The 19,772-nt window shown below is 45.7% G+C and overlaps 8 protein-coding genes across 9 annotated transcripts in view; 5 read left to right on the top strand and 3 right to left on the bottom strand.

Moving 5' to 3' along the window:
* Positions 1-9,517, top strand: part of LOC126563429 (transmembrane protein 258) — a 497,437-nt gene extending 487,920 nt beyond the window's left edge. For both annotated transcript variants that reach the window (XM_050220073.1, XM_050220072.1), the window contains exon 2: positions 9,260-9,517. In XM_050220073.1, the coding sequence (XP_050076030.1) occupies positions 9,270-9,512 (243 nt within the window). In that variant the 5' untranslated portion in view covers positions 9,260-9,269 and the 3' untranslated portion in view covers positions 9,513-9,517. The remainder of the gene's footprint in view (positions 1-9,259) is intronic.
* Positions 1-19,772, top strand: part of LOC126561524 (basic proline-rich protein-like) — a 360,034-nt gene that overhangs the window by 186,037 nt on the left and 154,225 nt on the right. The window lies entirely within an intron of this gene.
* On the top strand, positions 280-2,227 carry LOC126561973 (differentially expressed in FDCP 8 homolog). The gene is made up of 5 exons (XM_050218370.1): positions 280-1,048; positions 1,121-1,285; positions 1,349-1,393; positions 1,472-1,938; positions 2,012-2,227. The coding sequence occupies exons 1-5, from the start codon at positions 280-282 to the stop codon at positions 2,225-2,227; spliced, it is 1,662 nt and encodes a 553-aa protein (XP_050074327.1).
* LOC126562117 (NF-kappa-B essential modulator) lies at positions 4,355-5,982 on the bottom strand. The gene is made up of 2 exons (XM_050218540.1): positions 4,752-5,982; positions 4,355-4,684 (listed from the first exon to the last, which is right to left on the bottom strand). Exons 1-2 carry the CDS (start codon positions 5,904-5,906, stop codon positions 4,355-4,357), a joined length of 1,485 nt encoding a protein of 494 aa, XP_050074497.1. The 5' UTR covers positions 5,907-5,982.
* Positions 6,747-8,580, top strand: LOC126562340 (tumor susceptibility gene 101 protein). The gene is given in 6 exon segments (XM_050218812.1): positions 6,747-6,809; positions 6,886-6,970; positions 7,057-7,286; positions 7,538-7,637; positions 7,709-8,327; positions 8,390-8,580. Coding segments are annotated over 6 exon segments (1,266 nt in total). The 5' UTR covers positions 6,747-6,764; the 3' UTR covers positions 8,577-8,580.
* On the bottom strand, positions 11,316-12,231 carry LOC126562820 (partner of Y14 and mago). The gene is made up of 2 exons (XM_050219407.1): positions 12,202-12,231; positions 11,316-12,120 (listed from the first exon to the last, which is right to left on the bottom strand). The coding sequence occupies exons 1-2, from the start codon at positions 12,227-12,229 to the stop codon at positions 11,360-11,362; spliced, it is 789 nt and encodes a 262-aa protein (XP_050075364.1). The 5' UTR covers positions 12,230-12,231; the 3' UTR covers positions 11,316-11,359.
* On the top strand, positions 13,948-16,900 carry LOC126561658 (translation initiation factor eIF-2B subunit delta). The gene is made up of 4 exons (XM_050217944.1): positions 13,948-14,015; positions 14,252-16,065; positions 16,234-16,592; positions 16,676-16,900. Exons 1-4 carry the CDS (start codon positions 13,974-13,976, stop codon positions 16,897-16,899), a joined length of 2,439 nt encoding a protein of 812 aa, XP_050073901.1. The 5' UTR covers positions 13,948-13,973; the 3' UTR covers position 16,900.
* LOC126562075 (zinc finger protein 883-like) lies at positions 17,934-19,659 on the bottom strand. Its single transcript, XM_050218486.1, has 3 exons — positions 19,546-19,659; positions 18,178-19,476; positions 17,934-18,092 (listed from the first exon to the last, which is right to left on the bottom strand). The coding sequence occupies exons 1-3, from the start codon at positions 19,657-19,659 to the stop codon at positions 17,934-17,936; spliced, it is 1,572 nt and encodes a 523-aa protein (XP_050074443.1).

Raw genomic sequence — 19,772 nt, 5'->3', positions numbered from 1 at the left:
GGCTGTTAATTAAAAGTGTTAAAATGTGTAAGTAAAGTCCACTACTGTTTTCGTTCGCCTGGGGAAAGAATGTGATTAAAAAGCAGCAAAAAAAAAACAAAAGCCATCTAAAACACTGATAAGAACGAACCGAATGACTCGTTCGAATAGCGTGCAAATGAGCACCAGATGAACTCATCTTACCGGACCCGCCAGATGGGAAGTAACGTGTAGTACGACGTGTAGTTCTAGAGCTCGGTAGTGTAGCTGTTTCCGGTTAAAAGGCAGAAGCGAACAACAATGCATAGTACGGTGCAAAACTTTCGCGAAGGGCTTTGGAATCTACCGCGAACTACGGTCAACAGTTTGCTGCTTGCTGGGACACTTGCGGAACACTCTAGCAGGGCGGTTACCACTAAAGCTTTGTCCGACGATGAGCTAAATCGTGTACAGAAAACACGTTCGCCCACCGAGCAGCAGCAGCAGCGACGGGATGATAACAATAATGATGGTAATCAGGTGGAAGATCCAGAGGAGAGTGAGCAGGACGAGGACGTTCCGGTGGATGTTGCTGCCTACGGTAAGGACCGCACGGTAGAACCGATGAATAGTTCGGTTGCTTCTTTGCGGGCTTTCTGTGAGCAACCATCGAACGGTCTTGATCAGGACCAAGACAACAGGGTAACAACTCCACTGAGCTCAGATCCTTCCATCCTACGCGTTAAATGGCAACTGGTTCCGCTGGATCAGAATGCATCGCTGGAAGAATTATCACAAGCGATTACCGTCTGCCGATCCCTGGTACAATCAAACGCGTACGAACCGGACACGGATCAAAGCAAATGGTTAGTAAGACATTTGGTTGAGCTGCGCTACCGTTACCGGGAGTTGGTTGATTATTCACGCGATCCGGAAGCGATACTGGAAGAGACGGAAGTAATTCTTGGCCATCATTTCGTTCGCCGGAAGCAGTTTCCCTTTCAGCAGTTGCAGCAAAAGCGAAATCTGTACTGTGATCACTGTTCCGGAGTAATCTGGAACGTGATGCAGGCGTCGTATGTTTGCAACGGTAAGAAGCATTTCTATTCGAGCCTTTATCCTGGAACTATTACCAAAGATTAGTTGTTTTAACATTTCACAGATTGCTACTTTGCCGTGCACCATAAATGCTTGCGCAGCGTAATCCGTATCTGTGCACACGTGGTCACGACGGAACATAAGCAACCGATTGAATGTATCTGTCCGGAGATTGGATTGGCGTTTCAGAAGTATACGTGTGCCGAATGTGGCACACAGCTGAGCTATAGTAAGTTTGTGCTTTTGGAAGACTTCAAACACCATTTTGATTCCCGGTGTTGTTATTTTGCAGATACATCCACCGCCATAAACTGTTTCGGGCTGGAGTTTAAAGCAGGTAAGATTTGGAGAGCTTTATCTTCGGAGCATTTCCTCTACGGTTGTTTAACCGATATTTCTTTTATTTGAAATATAGAAAAGCTAAACTCGATTCAACCACGGTTGTGTGATTACACCGGTCTCTACTACTGTCCGGCCTGTCACTGGAACGATACCAGCATAATTCCTGCCAGGATCACAAACAATTGGGACTTTGTGCCACGCAAAGTTTGTCGTGCTTCACGGCAACAGATCAACCTACTGCTGCACAAACCCGTCATCCGGCTGGAGGAACGAAATCCACGACTCTTCACGTTCATACCGCAGCTAGCTGAGGTGAAGCGTGTCCGGGTGCAGCTTGGGGAAATGAAGCGGTACCTAACCGCCTGTCGGTTAGCCGATGAGCGGAAGCTTGTTGCAAAGCAAATCGGTGAACAGCGCCATCTGATGGAATCGATCGAGCTGTACAGTGTGGCGGATCTAGTAGGCGTGGAAGATGGCACGTTGCTAGGCTATCTGCGTAGGTTGCGAGCGACGTTTGAGCATCACATCAGAAGCTGTTTGGTGAGCTGCAGCACGTGGGGTGGCGTTAGGTACAAAAGGACGAATTTTAACCGCATAACTCCTTTTCTTTCAGATATGCTCCGGTAAAGCGTACATCTGCGAGTTCTGCAACAACGATCAGATCTTGTTCCCATTCGACGATAATGCGGTCAGCTGTACGCGCTGCAACACCGTCAGCCATCGGGAGTGTTACCAGCGCAAGAGCATGAAGTGTGCCAAGTGTACACGGTTGCGGCGACGCGCATTGCAAACTTTGCGCGAACAGTTGGATCTAGAAAATGGCAACTAGATGGGATAGGAAAAAGTCATATCAATTCTAACTATGCTGAAAGGCTAACATGGGTGTGCTTTGGGTGTGCATTTCATCATTACCTCGTTTTGCACGGCTTCCGTTTTCTGCTAGCAAATAAAATCACATGCCTTTGAAGGATTCCCCATCGACTGTTATTCAATCCGAATCATCTGCCACTTGGTCCTGCTGAAGTATCACACACTCGACACCGAGCTGCCACAGCAGCTTGCGCTGTTCCTCGATCGTGTGCTTCTGTTGGGCATTCAGCTTCAGCAGCTTCTCTACCCGAGCTTTTTCCTGTGCCAAACATTCTTCAAGTGTTAGATGTTGTGGTACAATGCACCGAAAGGTGGACTCGGTTGGTGAAGTGGTGCCAGTAGATTTTAGTATCTCTACCGGTAGCTCATCTGGAGCTTCCTCACACTCCGAAACTACCGCGTTTGATATTTCGCTGTATTCGGAACCAAAGCCACCGCTTGGTTCGTCACCAAGAAACGAATCTTCCTTTTCGACGGTATGGTGTACCATGTGTTTTATCCGCCTTAAATTTCGTACCGGTACGGCCATCCCGGACAGTTGCCGTGTGAGAAAGTCCTTTGGATCAAAATGTCGCTGACAGAGGCGAGGATGCTCGTTTAGCCGGATAGCTTCCTCTGTGAGGTTCATCGCTGTTAGCCAACGCTTCCACATGGCTGTACCACGCACGGGGAATCGAAACAGCCGACAATGCTTACTACGGTAACGTGTATTTTGACACAAGAAACACTTTCTACCGGCAAGTAACGTACTTCTTCGTGTGCTGGAAACGCTGGACATGGTGAAAGAACGCCTGAACGGCTGGAGCTACATTTTCCAGAAAACAACACCCAAAACACTCGCCGCTCAGCTGTGTTTGTTTTTGTTTGATTTTGACAGTTTGGCTTCGCACCATGGATTGTTGGGATTGGTCGCGTCACAGTATGGAGAAAGCTGATTCGCCCGGTGATCCTCTGTGGCTACGAGTCTTAGCCGATGGCTGGGGTTAAAAGGATGCCGGACTCGTGCCCCACCAAGACGGTATTTGTTAGTAATCCCCAGTTCGGCACGAGCTGTCGGGAGATTAGGCAGCACAGTGAGTTCGTTGACTGGATCAGGCGGATGCGAGACCTGTCGGACTAAACCATGATGCCTAGAAGAAGCATCCTGCCCCGCTCTTCTGTAGCTTGCAATCCTTGCTACAGGGGTATACCTAGGAAACAAAACTAATCATGATCGGCTTGATCCTTAGCTTCGGCTAACGAACTAAGCTGCAGAAACGAGTTTACTCCAGTATGTGTATGAGTCCCTGGTCTAAGCTGTGCTGAAGAACGCCAATGTTCAGAAGACCTCTCAAAACGAGAAGATTAGTAAAATATTCTAAATTAGTAAATCTATATTATTAAGGTAAGGCAAAGTTAAACGTTTCTAACATGTGCCTGTCTTAGAAGAGGTTGAAATCAGACGGCACAGACCAGCTGTTACGGGATAGGGAAAACAAAATAAAAACAATGTGACGATATCAGTATAAGCTTCACATGCGTTACTGATAAGACACACTCATAGTTACCCATCCAATCTCGGGCGCGTTGAATCAACAACCTGGGAAACGTGAGTCACATCTCTATCCTTATCTCTACTCTAACGCTTTTCCCGCACCAAAGTTACTATTTCATGCATGCTTACATACATCAGCTTACTTTTTTTTATTGTAATAACAATAAATTCACAATAGTAGTTCTAATATGGTTAAACAATACACGATTTAACGTTTAAATTGTTCAAGATAATACATTTTACTCAATTCCCATACAGTCAGCCGCATGGCTCTGCAACGAACTGAAATCCTTGTACCCTTTCAGGCACAACGGACACCGCAACAAGCTCATCGGTACTTTTTCTTCCTCCTGCTCGGGGGTTGTTTTATTTCCAGTCGCTTCCTGGTTCGATGTAGCCTTCTGTACCATTATTGCAGCTTGTTCTGCTGCTTGCTGGCGTTCAGATTCACTGAAAAGGATTAGTAATTAGTATTAATCTCTCTCTCTCTCTCTCTCTCTCTCTCTCTCTCTCTCTCTCGCTCTCTCTCTCTCTTTTAACGATTGTGTCTACTCACGTTTGCGATAGCTGCGCCATTAACTCCATGTTCCGGCGCTGCACCACTTCAAATTCGGACAGAATACGGCTCTTTTCGCCGGCCAACTCTTCGCGTGCGGTACGTTCGGCTTCGAAATCTTTCTGGAAAATGTCCGACTGCACCGTCAGCATCTGTACTCGCTCCTGGAGGGTGGCAAGTTCGTCGCGCAGCTTCATGATGGTGTCGTCCCGGGACTTGATATCGTCAAACAGTTGCTGCTTCTCAACAAGGGCGGCTGCATAGATTTGTTCCGCTGCTTTTACGTTCGCCTTGAGGCAATTAATTTCATCAACGTAGACATTGCGCTGAAGTTGCCATGGTTAAACAAAATAAATGATAGAAAATGGGGGAAAAAAACCACACCACACTTACCATATCTTCGAACTCCAAATTCTTGGCCACCTCGACCGACAAACGGCGCTCAATTGCTTTCAGTTCGCGTTTGTGTGTATCCTCCGAAACGTAGTTCGCACTTCCATCGCCATTTTCTGGTTTGTTGTTTTGCACCACCACAAAGCCTTTGATCTGTAGCTCCAACCGTTCGATGTGCTTTGACAGGTTCTGTATGATGGCCTGCCGTTCTGATGATTCTTTGCGCAGTTCATCTACCTCCGATTGGGCCGCCTGGCGCTCTACCTCACGCACACGACCAACTTCTTCCATTTCCATTTTCAGCCCTACATTCGTGCTCTTCCACTCTTTTTCCTTCTCAGTAGCAGCTGCACGGGAAGCTTCCAACTCAGCCACAAGTCGTACATTTTCGGCATCCAGCTCATCAATCTTCTTCTGCTGTTCCGCTATGCGAGCATCCTGTTCGGCGTAGCGGGCCTTCGTTTCGTCCTGCAGATGCTGAATGGAAACAAAGTTCTTGCGCATTGCCTCATTTGCCCGCTGCAAACTTTCCTTCAGCTGGCTGTGCTCCATGCTAAGCTTCTGCAGCATCTGAACCTCCTCGAACGATACCGACGATTGGGCGAGGCTGGGAAACTGTTGCAGTATCGACTGTGTTTCACCCAGTATGAAGGAAGCGGTCGGTGGTTGGGGGTAGATACCCGACGACAGTAACTGATCGCGCGGAACATTTTCCTTGTTCCCGATCGATGTTTGCAAGCTTCGATTCAGTGAGCCTTTTGCCGAGCGCGGTTCTGCTAGGTGCATCGATTCGGTTGACGCAATCATTGACACTTTCGGGGATGATGATGATTCATGCAGCGATAGCTTTGCCGTCTGCGACGCAATCGTTGATCCGTTCAGCACTGTTGCACCATTCGTCAGCAGGCTGAAGGTGGTCGAATCAAGCTGGGTGGATGTTTCCATCTTGGACACGGACAAAGATTTTGCCGATTCGGCAATTTCGCGCTCCACCACCGATTCGGCAATTTCGCGCTCCACCACCGATGCGGGCTGTTCCGAGGGTACCGGGCCACCGAGGGAAAAGTTTACCATCGAAGGTGTCGGCGAGGTGCCGAGTATGATGAACGAATCTTCTTCCAACGAGCGCTGGGCTGATTCGACGACCAGAGACATCGTTCTCCCTGGTGGTGTTAATTATAGTCACTATGGCCCTTTTTTTCTTCTCCCAATTCGAAACGGAGTTCTTGCCACTGGTTACCGCGCTGCACTATGGTGTTTCAGGAACTGCGCCAACAATGGGGAAAACAAGGCCTGAAATACATAAAAAAAAACACCCCCAATAACAACAGTTTGACAGCTGGGCTTTGCCGGGCAGTGTTGCCAGTAGCATGTGAAGTGATAAATTTCCATTTTTCATTTTTCCTCGCGAAATCAGATTTGAACTAGGGGGGAAATTGATTGAACTGATTCATGTTAAGCCGAATAATTTTATTTCATGCCGTATTCACGATTATTTATTCGAATAGTGACCACCCTACGAAACACCTACCTAATTCCTACCTAAGACTTAATTCAACATTAAAATTTGCTTCGATTTGCAGCTTTTGTAAGTTTAAAAACGATGTTGTCCCATTGTTTTGAAAGTTATTAAATGATTTTTGGGACTTTTAAAACAAGTTCAACTCAAAAAAAGATGTTTTGGCACCATGAATAACATTTCCATACAACAACATTCGATGATTGGCAGAGCACGGCCTAAGATCGGTATGGTTCTTTGGGGAATGTGTCTGTGCGAACGGAGCTGTCAAATGCAGCAGAAGATTCAGAATGTTTAATTGCAGCCAGTGCCCCCGTCATATCAAAAAGTCGAAACATTCGTAAATTTTTGCTCGCAACAAAGAAAGGGAGTACCCTCGAAGCTCCCTGCTAAAAAGCGGGCTGCGGGTGTAAAAGAATTTTGCGTATACTGGTCAATCTATCTTGGTGCGTGATAGCGAGCGGGCTTAAACTATCAACAGCAGAAGCAGCACAATGAACAAGCTAGACGACAATGCACTGTCTCGGATGTTAGCCTCGGTAAAGGAAAAGGCTTCCTCTGCTGCCCCGGAAGTGCGGGAAATTAACTTTATCCTCCCGTCGTTTCTGATTACAGTACCGTGACCCTACAACCACCAAAAAGGACGTTACAAACGCGTTGCGAATCTATCATGGATTGCAGCATCGGATGGAAGAGTACGGTGAGTCATCTGCCCGCTAGTACTAGTCTAGTGGGACTGATTATCAACAGTGATATGGAATGTATCTTGTACCGTTTTTTCTTCAGTGTTCAACGATGGCAATACGAAAATGTTACTCAACCTGCACGGCACCATACCGGTCAAGTATAAGGGCAACACGTACAACATTCCCATTTGCATCTGGCTAATGGACACACACCCGAAGAATGCACCTATTTGCTACGTAAAACCGACGTCCGATATGCGCATTAAGGTGTCGGCGTATGTTGATTTCAATGGGAAGATCTATCTGCCCTATCTGCATGATTGGAATCCGGTAGGTACAGTTGATTGAAAAGGGTGTTACAGGGTATCGCGAGGTTTTCCGACGTGTCCCTTTATACTTTATGGGATATGCCACAAAATGGCGGGGCGAGGACAAAAAAAAATGCGAATGTGTCCATAAAACCTCAGAACAAGATAAAAAATAATGGGGCACGCGGCAGAAAACCATAGGAGTGTGTTAAAAATTGCTGGGATACCGTGTATCGTCTGCTAAGGTGTTGCCGTGTCCATTTCTTTCTACAGAAAAATGCCGATTTGTTGGATCTGATTCAAATTATGAGCGTTACGTTTGGCGAAGAGCCTCCAGTGTATTCGAAAGGACCACAAACGACGTATTCGCAGCGTAAGCCCAACGATTGCCCTAAATTCCTCATGGTTTGCGGTTGTAATATTTTTTCTTCCTTTCTGTTGCAGCATCATATATGCCACCGACACCGGCCACGAGTACCTCGTACATGACACCGTACCCAACACAACAGTTTAGCCCGTACCCAGCGGCAGGATCAGGGTACAATAGCTACGGACCGCCTGCACCCGGTGCCGCCGGACCCGGATATGTAATGCCTTACGGAATGACGCCCTATCCACCAGCACCGGGAACAATCGGAGGACCAACACCGGCCGTGGTAAGGGATGAAGGATAAAAAAGAGCCGCTTCCAAGCGAGATTCCAAATTAATTGACGCACTCTTTTCCCACAACCAGGGTACCGGTACGATCACGGAGGAACACATCCGAGTATCACTAATAAGTGCGGTAGAAGATAAGCTGAAACGTCGGGTGCAGGAAAAAGTTAACCAATGTCAGGCTGAGGTGCAGACACTGAAGCGCACGCAGCAGGAACTAAACGAGGGCCAGGTCAAGATTAAGGAGATACTTGCACGGCTCGAACGGGACGAAAAGGAACTGACGAAGAGCATCACCGTGCTGAAGGACAAGGAAAAGGAGCTGGAACGTGCTTTGGAGTCGTTGGACAATGTGGAATCGATTGATGTCGATGAAGCGGTCACTACCACTGCCCCACTTTACAAACAGTGCGTAGATTTATTTTTTGTTCTTTTGCTTCAGAGATTCTTATCCCTTTAATCTTCCCCAGGTTATTGAACGCATACGCCGAAGAAGCGGCCATCGAGGACGCAACCTACTTCATGGGTGAAGCGCTCCGTAGCGGTGTGATTGATTTGGAAGTGTTCCTGAAGCAGATACGGCAACTATCCCGTAAGCAGTTCATGTTGCGTGCCCTTATGCAAAAGTGTCGACAAAAGGCGGGCTTTAGCGTTTAATTCGGTTCTGTGATGCCGGAACGGGGGGAAGGGGTTGAGCTTTCGAGGAGCTTCTTCGACTGTGAAGCATGTGCTTGTTCGTTTCTTTTCCGTTTCTGTTATCTCCTGTTTCCTGTGCCTATTTCTGTTTCCGGACTGTGTTTAGGGGCGTTTTGCGCAACGGATGCTCCCGTTACTTTGCTACTATCATCGTCTCTATCATGATATTATAGTCCCAACTCTCATTCGTTTCGTGCTATATCGCATACAATAAAAGCTTACATATTTTAAAAAGCGTTTCATTCTAATGTAGTGAAATATTATTTTTTTACTATTATAAATTTAAGGACAAATAGGAAGAAAGTATCGAATGTCTTCTGTAGTGCAATATTGCATTACGACCTGATCAAAACAAACACCCACCGATGTGCTCCTTCTTTTATGCTAACTGTCAGATGGACTGTCATTTAGCAGGGGAAAAAAACACACGCCACGTCAGTTTCGACAACAAGGGACTTCAGTAGCAAAAGCCGATTTGTACCCGTAGTAAAAGTAGATTGTTTTGTAAAATATCTGTGATTTTTTAATCAGTGTACGTTCAGCAACCTTCTCCTAACCTTTGCACGTGTTCTTTTCACACGCGCAACAATTAATCTTTCAGTGTTTTACAGCTCACCAGACACACACCCCAGTACCCCATCGAGCAAAGACGTCATGGATTTGATGGTACGCTATGTTTCGCCGGTCAACCCGGCCGAGTTCCCCCATCTGGCCAGCGTGCTGCTACTATTCGGCACCTTCTTCACCGCCTGGTTCTTCGTGTTTGAAGTGTCGCGCCCGAAACAACCGTCCAAGGAGAGCGTCATCTTTAAGGAGCTGGCCATCAGCTTGTTTGCCTCACTGTTTCTTGGTTTCGGTGTGCTGTTTCTGCTGCTTTCGGTTGGGATTTATGTGTAACGGAAGTAGGAGGCCACATTGTTGCAACTGCATTTTCCTCAGCACAACATTCTGCACCAGCATCTCTCGCATCGCATATTCCCGGGAGGGAAAAAAAGATGCCAACAAGCACGCGAACAAAATGGGAAGGGAGTGTGTTGCAATTGTAATGTGAAACAAGGCGTGGAATGTTTTAATTTTGTAAGCAATTCGTCATAAGAAATACACATCAGATCAAACACACAAGCATCCATTCTGTGTCCTATCTTGTGGGTGAGGCGGAAGTAGCGGAAGCTGGGGCAAGTGTGCCACGTTTAGCAATTTATGCAGTAGTAACTTACTTAAACATGCTTTTTTTAAAGCTGAATTTGCTTTCATTGTCATTTTACGCTTATTTTTCATTTATCTTTCAGTCCCAGAAGAAATAAATGCAAAAATAACCGTTTTGTGAAAGTTTTAAAAATGGTTAAGAAACAGTTAAGAACATCTAGATAAAATCATCGAAACTTATGTAAAAATGGAATATGACATCAGGTATTTCATCACTGTATGCTCTAGGGATTAATTTGGTTCACCAATTCATAATTTTTGTATTTAAAAGTAGTTTCATAACGACTAGAACAAACTAAATTATTGAAAAAAATATGTGGCTCACTTGTCCCAACTCCCGCCACGAATCAATTTAGCACACAGGATTGTTCTCTTGGGGAAGAAATGCCACGACGAAACCGCCTTTGGTCCTTAAAACGTTTATTGACTTTTCAGTGTTTTAACTCAACCGTACGAAGTTTTCCTTTCCTGTCTCTATTCCATCGTGTCCTACCTTCGTTTTTTTATACCATTTAACAATTTACGTTAAAACTTACCCACTAGCACTAGTTTTAAATCTTAAGCCTACGCGGTACTTGCTACACGAAAACTGCTTACACGCAAAGGGGAGAGGGGGGAGTTGTTAATGCTACATAGTTTAGCCCGCGCACGATGATAGGACTGTGAAGTGGGACGACCCAAAAAAAAGCACGTAGAATCTCCTCTAAACTTTCGACAATATAATCACGGGGACGGTGCTTCGGTAGCAGAAGACAGATACAGGGGAAATGCGAATGAAAAGTACGGCGAGCCAACTTTAAGAGCACGGGCCACGGAAGATTTCAAACTCAATATTTCAATTTCACATAGTTAATTTTTTTCGCTTTGAAATCACTTTTTGAGCATCTAACCACAAGAAAATGAAATTTTACAGGCGGTTTAAATTTTTCCATATCAATTGCATGCGCTTCCATAATTATTTTTTGGTGATTCTGTATCTATTTTTGCTGATTCGCTAATGTATTGGCTGTTTCTATATTAATGGTCGAAGATTTCACATTCGCGCTATTTTCTTAAGTTGGCTCGTTGCACCGTATCATTTCCATTTCCCTCTAAGTTAAGTAGGCATCGACAGTACGAATGCGAGTAGCAGCAGTAGGCCGTGTGTTACACAGAAGGCGGAGATAGCGCAAGGAAAAACGTGAAAGCAAGATCCTGACTTGAGGAAATGAAAGTTAAATCTATGAGGGATGTACTATCACGGACAGAAACTAGCTAACCGCGTGGGAACGTTTTACGCGACAAAACCGAACCGACAGTTATGAATTTCGTAAAACTATTCCGGTGGCAAGTATGGGTGATCTCAACACCGAGCATCCCCATTAAATCCACAATGGAGTTTTTGTACAATGAACAAACGCCTACTTGATCTGGCTCCTTCGCCGGATCGAATTGCAAAACTTAAATGCACCGAAGTGGGGAGGTTGTGGAAGGCCCTAAAACTATCCTCTATCCGCCGCGTGTTCCGCACCGCGGAGTTCATTCAACGCTCATCATCATCACATGGCACCGGCTGAATATTGCACTTCAAGCTCTTCGATCTCCTGCAGTATGTCCGGTTTCCGTTTCACCTTTTCGAGCTGATCCTTGTCCAGCTTGGGTCCATCGGTGGAACGTAGCTTCGTTTCGATTGCTTCAATTTCTCGTATCTTCTTCCGGAGCTTGCGTAGCTTTTTCGCTACCTCCAGCTGCTGTCCATCGGCACCCTCCAAAGAGGAGTTGCCTGCTGTGGCGGGTGCTTGTTGCTTTAGCTGTGCACCGGACGCTAATGCACTGGCCAGATCCTCCACGGTTGCCGAATCACTGTTCGAAACGGTGGCGGCGGGCTTTTGTTGTGATGATTTTGAGTGCTGCTGCTGCTGCTGGTGGGTTGGCTTCGCTTTGACTGCTGGTCGTTGCTGTTCCAACAGTATGTCCGGCAGTTCCGGTGTCTTTTTGCTGCGTAAGGCAGCGTTCACATTCTTACCCACGGCACCAGTCCCATCGATCGGTAGCACCCCGGGTGGCAACTTTTTGCTCTGCTGCTGTTCCTTCCGCTGCTGCTCTTCGCGCAGCTGCCGTAACCGATCACGTTCCCGCTTTTCCTTTGCCTTCTGTACCACCTCCGGGGACAGGCCGGGCGGTAGGGCTGGCTTTTGGGCGAACTGTTTGCCTTTACTTTCGTACAGTGGCACTTCTTCCTGCGGTACGTAACCATCGCGCACGCGGCGCGGCTTGCGCCAGGTACCGTCCGGTCGCTGGGTGGCCGGAATGAATTTTCCTACCGAAGGAGAATGGAGATGGTTTTTTGGCAAACATTATGCAAGCCGCCCTCCCCCGATCCCCTGCAGTTTCGTCTTACCCTGGCTGTCGGTGGAGTAGGTTGTCATGGTTTCCCTTCGGGTTGAACCTTGCCTGCTGCACTGGAAACTTGGCGCAGTGTGGTAAATGCAAACAACAAAACAAATGCACGCAGCTCCGTCCGCTTCTGTGTGACAAGGGGCGAACAAGCGCTAACCACCATTCAGTACAGAGCTGCCACACACTGTTTTGTCCACTTCACGGGGAATATATATGCTTGCGTGCTACGCACCTTTCAAACACAACGCGCGGCACACAGGGCGGCCGGGTTTATTTTTAACTACCGTGTGTGCGTGTGTGCACGTTCCCGTGTTCGTCCGGCTGGCAAACAAACGTATCTCGCGGGGTATTCTTGAGGAATATTGGGGAATCCGCGTTCCGTTTTGGTTGGCGCGCGGGTGCGTGTGTTTGTGTGTGCAGCAGTCGACCCCTTTCGTGCAACCCCTTGCGCGTGCAGCAAAAAACTTTCATGCAATTTCAGCTCCGTCTGCCCTTTTGACAAAATTGCCCTTGATGACCACTATTAAGGGTTTTGTCAATGTAAATTTGTCTTAATAGTGCCTTAACTTTTATTTCGGCTAAAGAGTAAAACCACCCTACTCTGGTATGTTCTGCATTTGTGGTAGAAGACTATGTGACTTGTGTTAAATATTTTGATATTAATAGGTGACTAGCCTTCCATAATGATCCGCTTTTATTTAACAGTACGGATTCATCCACGCCCGTAACAAAGCTTCCTGTGAATATGTTTTGACCGTGATGCCACACCGTCGGTTAAAAGAGAACGGGTAGTAACATCCTGACAGAAAAACTAGAGCTTGTGAGGGGGAGAGAAGGAATTTATATTCAAATTTAAGTTATATTTCCTATCAATTATTCATTTGTTTCCATCCTAACATCACACTATGCATCTTTGGTGGCATGTGCTACGTTTTGCATGCTTTTAAAATGTATTTCGCATCTCATATTCTTTCACCCAAGTAGTAGAGGATATTAAGGCAATTTTATCAATAGGGTTGTCTTAAGGGTTGAAGGGCTGCTGTTTTTTTGTAAACTTTGGGATTGGATTTCATTTTCGAACTCGGAGTCATTTTTGACATTTTCAAGCCGTCAAACCTACGGTGTCTGTCTCTTTCTAATTTCACTTGCTCCTCGCTCAGCGCAGCCTGGACGTCCGCACGAGCAGACTATTTATTTACTGATTGTAAGTAAAAATATATATTAAAAATACGAAAGATTTACGCAATATTTTCCATCTTTTCTATCCATTTCACCCTAGGTACGGGAGGATCTACTACTACTGCGTATAATCACGAAGTTGTGGACAAACGAAGAGATAACCTGCTGTGTGGTGGAAGAGGAAATACTGCTACGTTGCAAGACACTGAAGAAAAACAAACTTACCCTGCTATACGAAAGGTATTATTAATTGGAACGTTTTTTGAAAGTCCGACTAGCAAAACACAAACTGCTCCCTTGCTACTAACTCAAAAACGTTCACCTCAATAATTGCAACTCATTAATAGCAACATGGATTACTCGTCGCACTTGTTCGATCGATCAATCAATCCTTCAATTGTTATTTTCCTTTTTTCATTAACAAATGTTTCTACTTTCTCCTCTTCCTTTTATCTCCGTGTGCTGCCGATGTGTGCAATATACAACTGCGTATGCAATGTGTAGAGATTTGCAAACATATCGCGAAAAAATTAACTGTCCAAGATAGTAGATACATCTCTCTCTCTTAACAAATTTCCCCTTTTCACCGTCACCATGGAGACTGCCGCTTCAAGGGAAGCAGGAACGTTAAAAAAGGTACCGTACGGAAATAGGTGTTGTAATAGAATGCGTGTGGTTTTTATTCTTCCCATTGGATGCTCTCTCTTCTCTACCCAATCAAGCCTGTTGCACGATACTTTCCCTTTCGGAATGCACTCCGTTAAAAAAATATTATATTTGTAGAATTGCATGAGATGATTGAATGCGTGTTATACTCGTAGATAGAATTTTATATTGGCTTTCTATATTAAATAAAATATTTGTTCTTTTAGAAACGAAATCGAGCGCACAAAAAACCCAAACCGGAAGGAATTGCGGTTGAAAAAGAGAATAATCCACCAACGCGCCCTACCGCAGCGAAAACTGTCCCGGAGTCTGAACCACGGCCAGCCATTGGTGCGGCTGATACTGCTGAGCTTACCCGCAAACCAAGTCGTCGCCGTAAACGCAAGCCAAAAGGTGAAAAACTAGAGCCAGAAACAGAGCTGCAAACGATAACGGTTGAGGAATTATTTCCTCCCGGGACGATTGTTACCCAAACGGTGGGACCAACAGCAACGCAAAAGCGTGTTGATATTGTACCGGAAAACCTGTCGAATTCCCCTCACCCTCCTATCGAAAGGAAGAAGTACGCGAGTATTACCGACATTGGACCACGGGAACTGTTTCCGGTGGCTAACGAACCGCAAACGGTCGTACAAAACTTAACGTTGGACGAAATTTTTCCCGGTCCAGATTTGTTCCGGTTTGATGCTGGTGCTACAATTCCTGGGAAATTAACATTCGGTGAATTTCACACATTGAATTCCACCGTTACGGAAACGAAAACTATCAAACGAACGATTGAATACGATCGGCAAGGTTTGCACGATATATCTGCGGAAGAGATTTTTCCCAGCTGTTTGTTAATTGGATTGAAAACAATTCCGGAGCAATCGGTAACGATGAGTGGACGGCCAGCCGCGGCAGCACCCGCTGCTAAAGCGGAGAAAACACGCGAAGAAATTCTCGCCGAGCGGGAAGCGAAAAAAGCGGCCAAACTTGCGGCCAAAACTAAGAGCAAGGATAAAGAAGCAACTCCAGCACAAGGTAAACCGCAACAAACAGCAACGCCCTCGGCAAAAGCGAAGGAACAACGGTCGATCAAACCGAAGGCTGATCCTATCGCACCGTCTGAGTTGAAAAAATCCAGCACTGACGCTAGCATTTGTGAAAAGATGAAAGATTTGCATATAAGTGATGGTGCAGGCACTTCCGGTGAAAAGGTGGAAAAGAAAGAACTAACGAAAGCGGAACGTAAGGCACTGTTCGAAGCACAGAACCCTTCGCTTGCCGGATCAGCAACAGAAGATGGGACAAAACCTGCCAAACCAACGCTAACGAAAGCGGAACGTCGAGCAATTCAAGAAGCGCAACGAGCTGCCAAAGCTGAATCGCAGCAAAAAGCCAAGAAACCGGCAGCCGTTGAAGGGAAACCGGAACCGAAAAAAGTTCCAAAAGCGAACAGTGAACCCACTGCAGCAAAAACAAAATCTCCGCTGAAGAAGGCTGCTCCGAAGGGTGCTGTTGCCACGCTCGGGGCTGGTGGAGGTGCCCTACCACGGAAGCACATTGTTAATTTGTTTAATCACCTGCATCAGCCGAAGTTTGCTGCGACGGAAATTGTCAACTCGCCTGTACTGCATCCGGCCGTCACGAAGCTTGGCATACAGTATGCGAAGGGTGCGGTCGTTGGTTCGAAGGCACGCTGTCTCGCGCTGCTAAAGGTACTGAATCAACTGATCCAGGATTATGAAACGCCGCCGGAGAAAGAGTTTGGTCGCAGTTTTGAGGAAATGTTGAATGTGTCCGCGAATCATCTGCAACGCTGCCGGCCATTTTCCGTCTCGATGACAAACGCCTTGCGGCACATTAAGATGTACGTCCGGCAGCTGGACGGGAAGGTGTCCGTGTCAGAGCAGAAAGAGTGTTTGCTGGAAACGATCGAATCGTACATCCGGGATCAGATCGAGAAAGCGGAAGAGGCAATCTGCTGCTCAGTGCAGGACAAGATCTGTAATGGTGATGTTATTTTAACCTACGGATGGTAAGCATTCGCATGGTGCGGGGATTAAAGACTGGTTTAATGTAGTGTTGTACTGAATGAATCTTTTAAGAAGAGTCATTCATATGACTTTTAATTGAAAATTCATTCATATTCATGAAGATTCTGAATCACTAGTTTAATGTACACTATTTTATTGTGTTTTTTTAGCTCCTCGCTGATTAAACATATCCTAGAGGAAGCAATTCGTCGGCAGAAAATCTTCCGCGTAATAATCGTAAACGCACGACCACGGCAGGAAGAAAACGCAATGCTTGAGGAGCTCGTTCAACTGGGCGTTCGCTGTATGTGTGTGTTGATCAATGCGGTTAGCTACGTAATGCCGGAAGTGACGAAGGTGTTGCTCGGTGCGCATGCCCTCCTCGCGAATGGGTCCGTAATGAGCCGCGTAGGCACGGCACAGATTGCGCTGGTTGCCAAATCCTACAATGTGCCCGTACTGGTTTGCTGCGAAACGCACAAATTCACCGAACGCGTGCAAACGGACGCGTTTGTGTATAATGAGATTGGTAAGATGTACTTTTGGCTTAAAATTGAATTGGATGGAACCAGTTTTAACACCCAATGGTATCTATCTTCCGGCACCAAACAGGCAATCCGAATGATCTCGTTCTTGCACCACGCACACGCGATCATACCGAGGCAAAACCGATGCTAGCCGATTGGGAAACGATCACCTCACTAACAATTCTTAACCTGCATTACGATGTAACGCCACCGGAGCTGGTGACGGCCGTCGTTACCGAGGTGGCAATACTGCCCTGTACTAGCGTGCCGGTCATTCTGCGCATCAAACCTTCCGACGTTACGTACTAAAGTGTACTGTAGGAGGTTCGCTGGAAAACGAAATGACGATAAAGATAGTGTTTATGTATCGAAAGAAGAAGAGCTAGGACAAGAATTTTTGAATGAAAGAAGCCCGTGGTAAACAGGTAAAGTAAACCTATCCTGCGGTACAACGCTCGTCTCTCAATCAGTGTTATCCCAACCTTTCTGATACATCATGTCCATCTGGGTGGGTAAGAAAGTACTTTACGAGATGGGTTGTTCGTTGTTGGGTTGGGTTGTTTGAAAATAGTGAGATGATGTATGAATTATTAAAAAAACTAAATGGGCATTTTGCTTTTAGTGCGGAATTCGTGTGAATGATTGACAAGCTAATGCAAGTGCTTTATTATCAGATGCCTCTCAGGGATCTTTTCCTGCTGGATCAATACTTTAGTATGTGAGTACTGGAATTATAAGTTCCAGTCCCCGCTTCATCCGCCGTGACAGGTTTTTTTTTTAGTCGAGAGTTTTCCTCTGGGCTTGGTTTAACAATGTCGCTCCAAATGTTCTCAAATTTCAAGTCTTTCTACATCAATATGGATGAGAGCAGGTGAAAGAGATATATCTGTCGTCAACCAGTCTCTCTAGGATTGATTATTCGGAACTCTTTTCCAAGCCTTCATTCCTCTTGTTGTGAGAAGTAGTTGCATTCGATCTACTTCTACGATCTACTTTGACTAACACTCTTAAAATTTCCTAACATTGTTAACATCCGATTTCAAAAAGGTTTTTAATAGCTTCTCAATTCGTATTCTTCTATTAATTAATGTTTAAATTATTTTCTATAAAATAGATCCTATTACTTAAAATAAATGAAGCAGATTATATGCTGTCCTGACTGTAAAGTTAGATTTCCTCTGCATTTGTGGACTTGTCTATTATTCCTACACAGACAATCCAATCTTAAGAGACAATCCAATCTGAACATGGACAGATATTTGGATGTTACACACACATTGGGTTAAACAAACATTCTGCGCATTTGCCTGAATCTTTGGGATATTCCAACATATAGCTAGACATTATAGTTCTTTTAACTTTCGCTTCCTAAGCTCCTCCTCGTACTCCTCCGGGTGAACGGTTTTGCGATGCAAATAAAGTTTGTTGTTTGTGTTGAACCGTTCCGTACAGTGCGAACAGCCGTACAGTTGCTCTCCAGTGTGGTGAATAGCGACATGTTCCTGGAAGTATAAGTAAACGTAAAGAACGAATGTTAAAATTGTACCCAAACAATTTCTGCCCACTTTTCGCCTCATCGTATATTACCCGCATATGATGGGGCCGATTGAATTTCTTATCGCACCAATTACACTCCAACGGTTTCTCCCGGTGCGTTCGGCGGATATGATTACTTAGCGCTTCCCTGTTCGGTGCCATTTTCCCGCACGTTTCACACTCAACTTCTTCCTCTTGCTTTTGCAGGTGCATGCGACGCACATGCTTCCGGAGGCAGTACTTATTCATCAGCCAAACCTTACACTGTTCACACTGCACCTTATCCTCGAGCTGGCGTCCTTCGTGCTCTTTCCGGTGCGCATCTAAGCACTGCTTGGAGCGGAAAATGCGCGCACACACCTCACACACATGCTTCTCCCCTTCGCCGTGCACCGCCACCAGATGTTTGCGCAGTGAACCCTGGCTCGCTAGCACCTTTTCGCACTGCGGACAAGGCACCGTACCGTGAGCGACCATGAAGTGTGCATTGAGATGTGAACGGGATACGAACGTTTTCTGACACTTGGTGCAGGGAATGGAACGTTGCTCGTTCGATGCATGGACTTCCTTCATGTGTTCTTTGAGCACTTTGCTGGAGGAGTAATTTTTAGCGCACTGCTCGCACCGGAAAGTGTTCGGATTGATGTGTAGCTGGAGATGTTCGATCATCCAACATTTCTTGTGAATCATCCGATTGCAACACCGCAGATAGCCCTTTACATTGTGTTCGAGTTTGTAGTGTTTGTGAAGATCGTTAAAATCGGACAGCGAAGCCGAACAGAGATCGCACGTCAGCTTGTGATGTTCCAGAACAAGCCGTTCGGCAGAAGCTTGGGTCGATGATTGATTGCTGTTCGCTTTGTTTTGTTCAACCTTTTCAGTTAATTTTTTTGCTTTTGCTTTCTTTGATACGCTCGGAGCGGATTGCGTAGAGAGTTTTGTCCTTTTGGAACTACAGGGAAGTATCTCACTGTCTTGAGAATCATCACCATCGGGCAACCAGTTTTGTTTGGACCAGCTTGCCGAATCATCATCATCCTCTGTACCGTCATCACTTGCCTCTGAAGGATTTTTGTTTGTTTCGCGTCTTTCGATTAACTCTTCCAGCCGATTCTCGCACGAAGAATCATCCAGATTAATTATAACCTCGGCCAACGAATCAACAACATTGGCCCGGTTTTTATAACCATCCTCCGTTTGATGTTCCTGTACTTTCGCTAGCTCCGTGTGTATCTTTTCTCTCAAATACGCCTGATTCTGTGCTACTTTTTCTGCATATTCGTAAAACGCTTCTATGACCCGCTTGCATGCATCACAGATAATTCCACTTGACTGTGAAAAATGCGTTATCTTACGGGAAAATAGGGCAAGATTAGGGAAAATGTGATAGCCTTTTGGAAACAGAAAATTGTCGATTACCTCAAAGTAAAATACACGATCAACCTTCGCTGCTAGTTCTTGGTCCTCTAATGAAATTAGGACGTTATTTTCACCATCGAGACACAAATGACACACAGCGTCCATGTTTTCCATTACTTATCACGAGCAAACCGGGAAAAGGTTTATTCTCGTCTGCAAACGCAATTTGTTTACGTACGTTCTTGTTTTGTTTTGTTACGTTGTGTGTGATTGACATACTGCAATTT

Source organism: Anopheles maculipalpis, chromosome 3RL (assembly GCF_943734695.1).
Source record: "Anopheles maculipalpis chromosome 3RL, idAnoMacuDA_375_x, whole genome shotgun sequence".
NCBI classification, from domain to species: domain Eukaryota; kingdom Metazoa; phylum Arthropoda; class Insecta; order Diptera; family Culicidae; genus Anopheles; species Anopheles maculipalpis.
The sequence above is the reverse complement of the archived record's forward strand: the minus strand, read 5'-3'. Positions and strand labels throughout refer to the sequence as shown.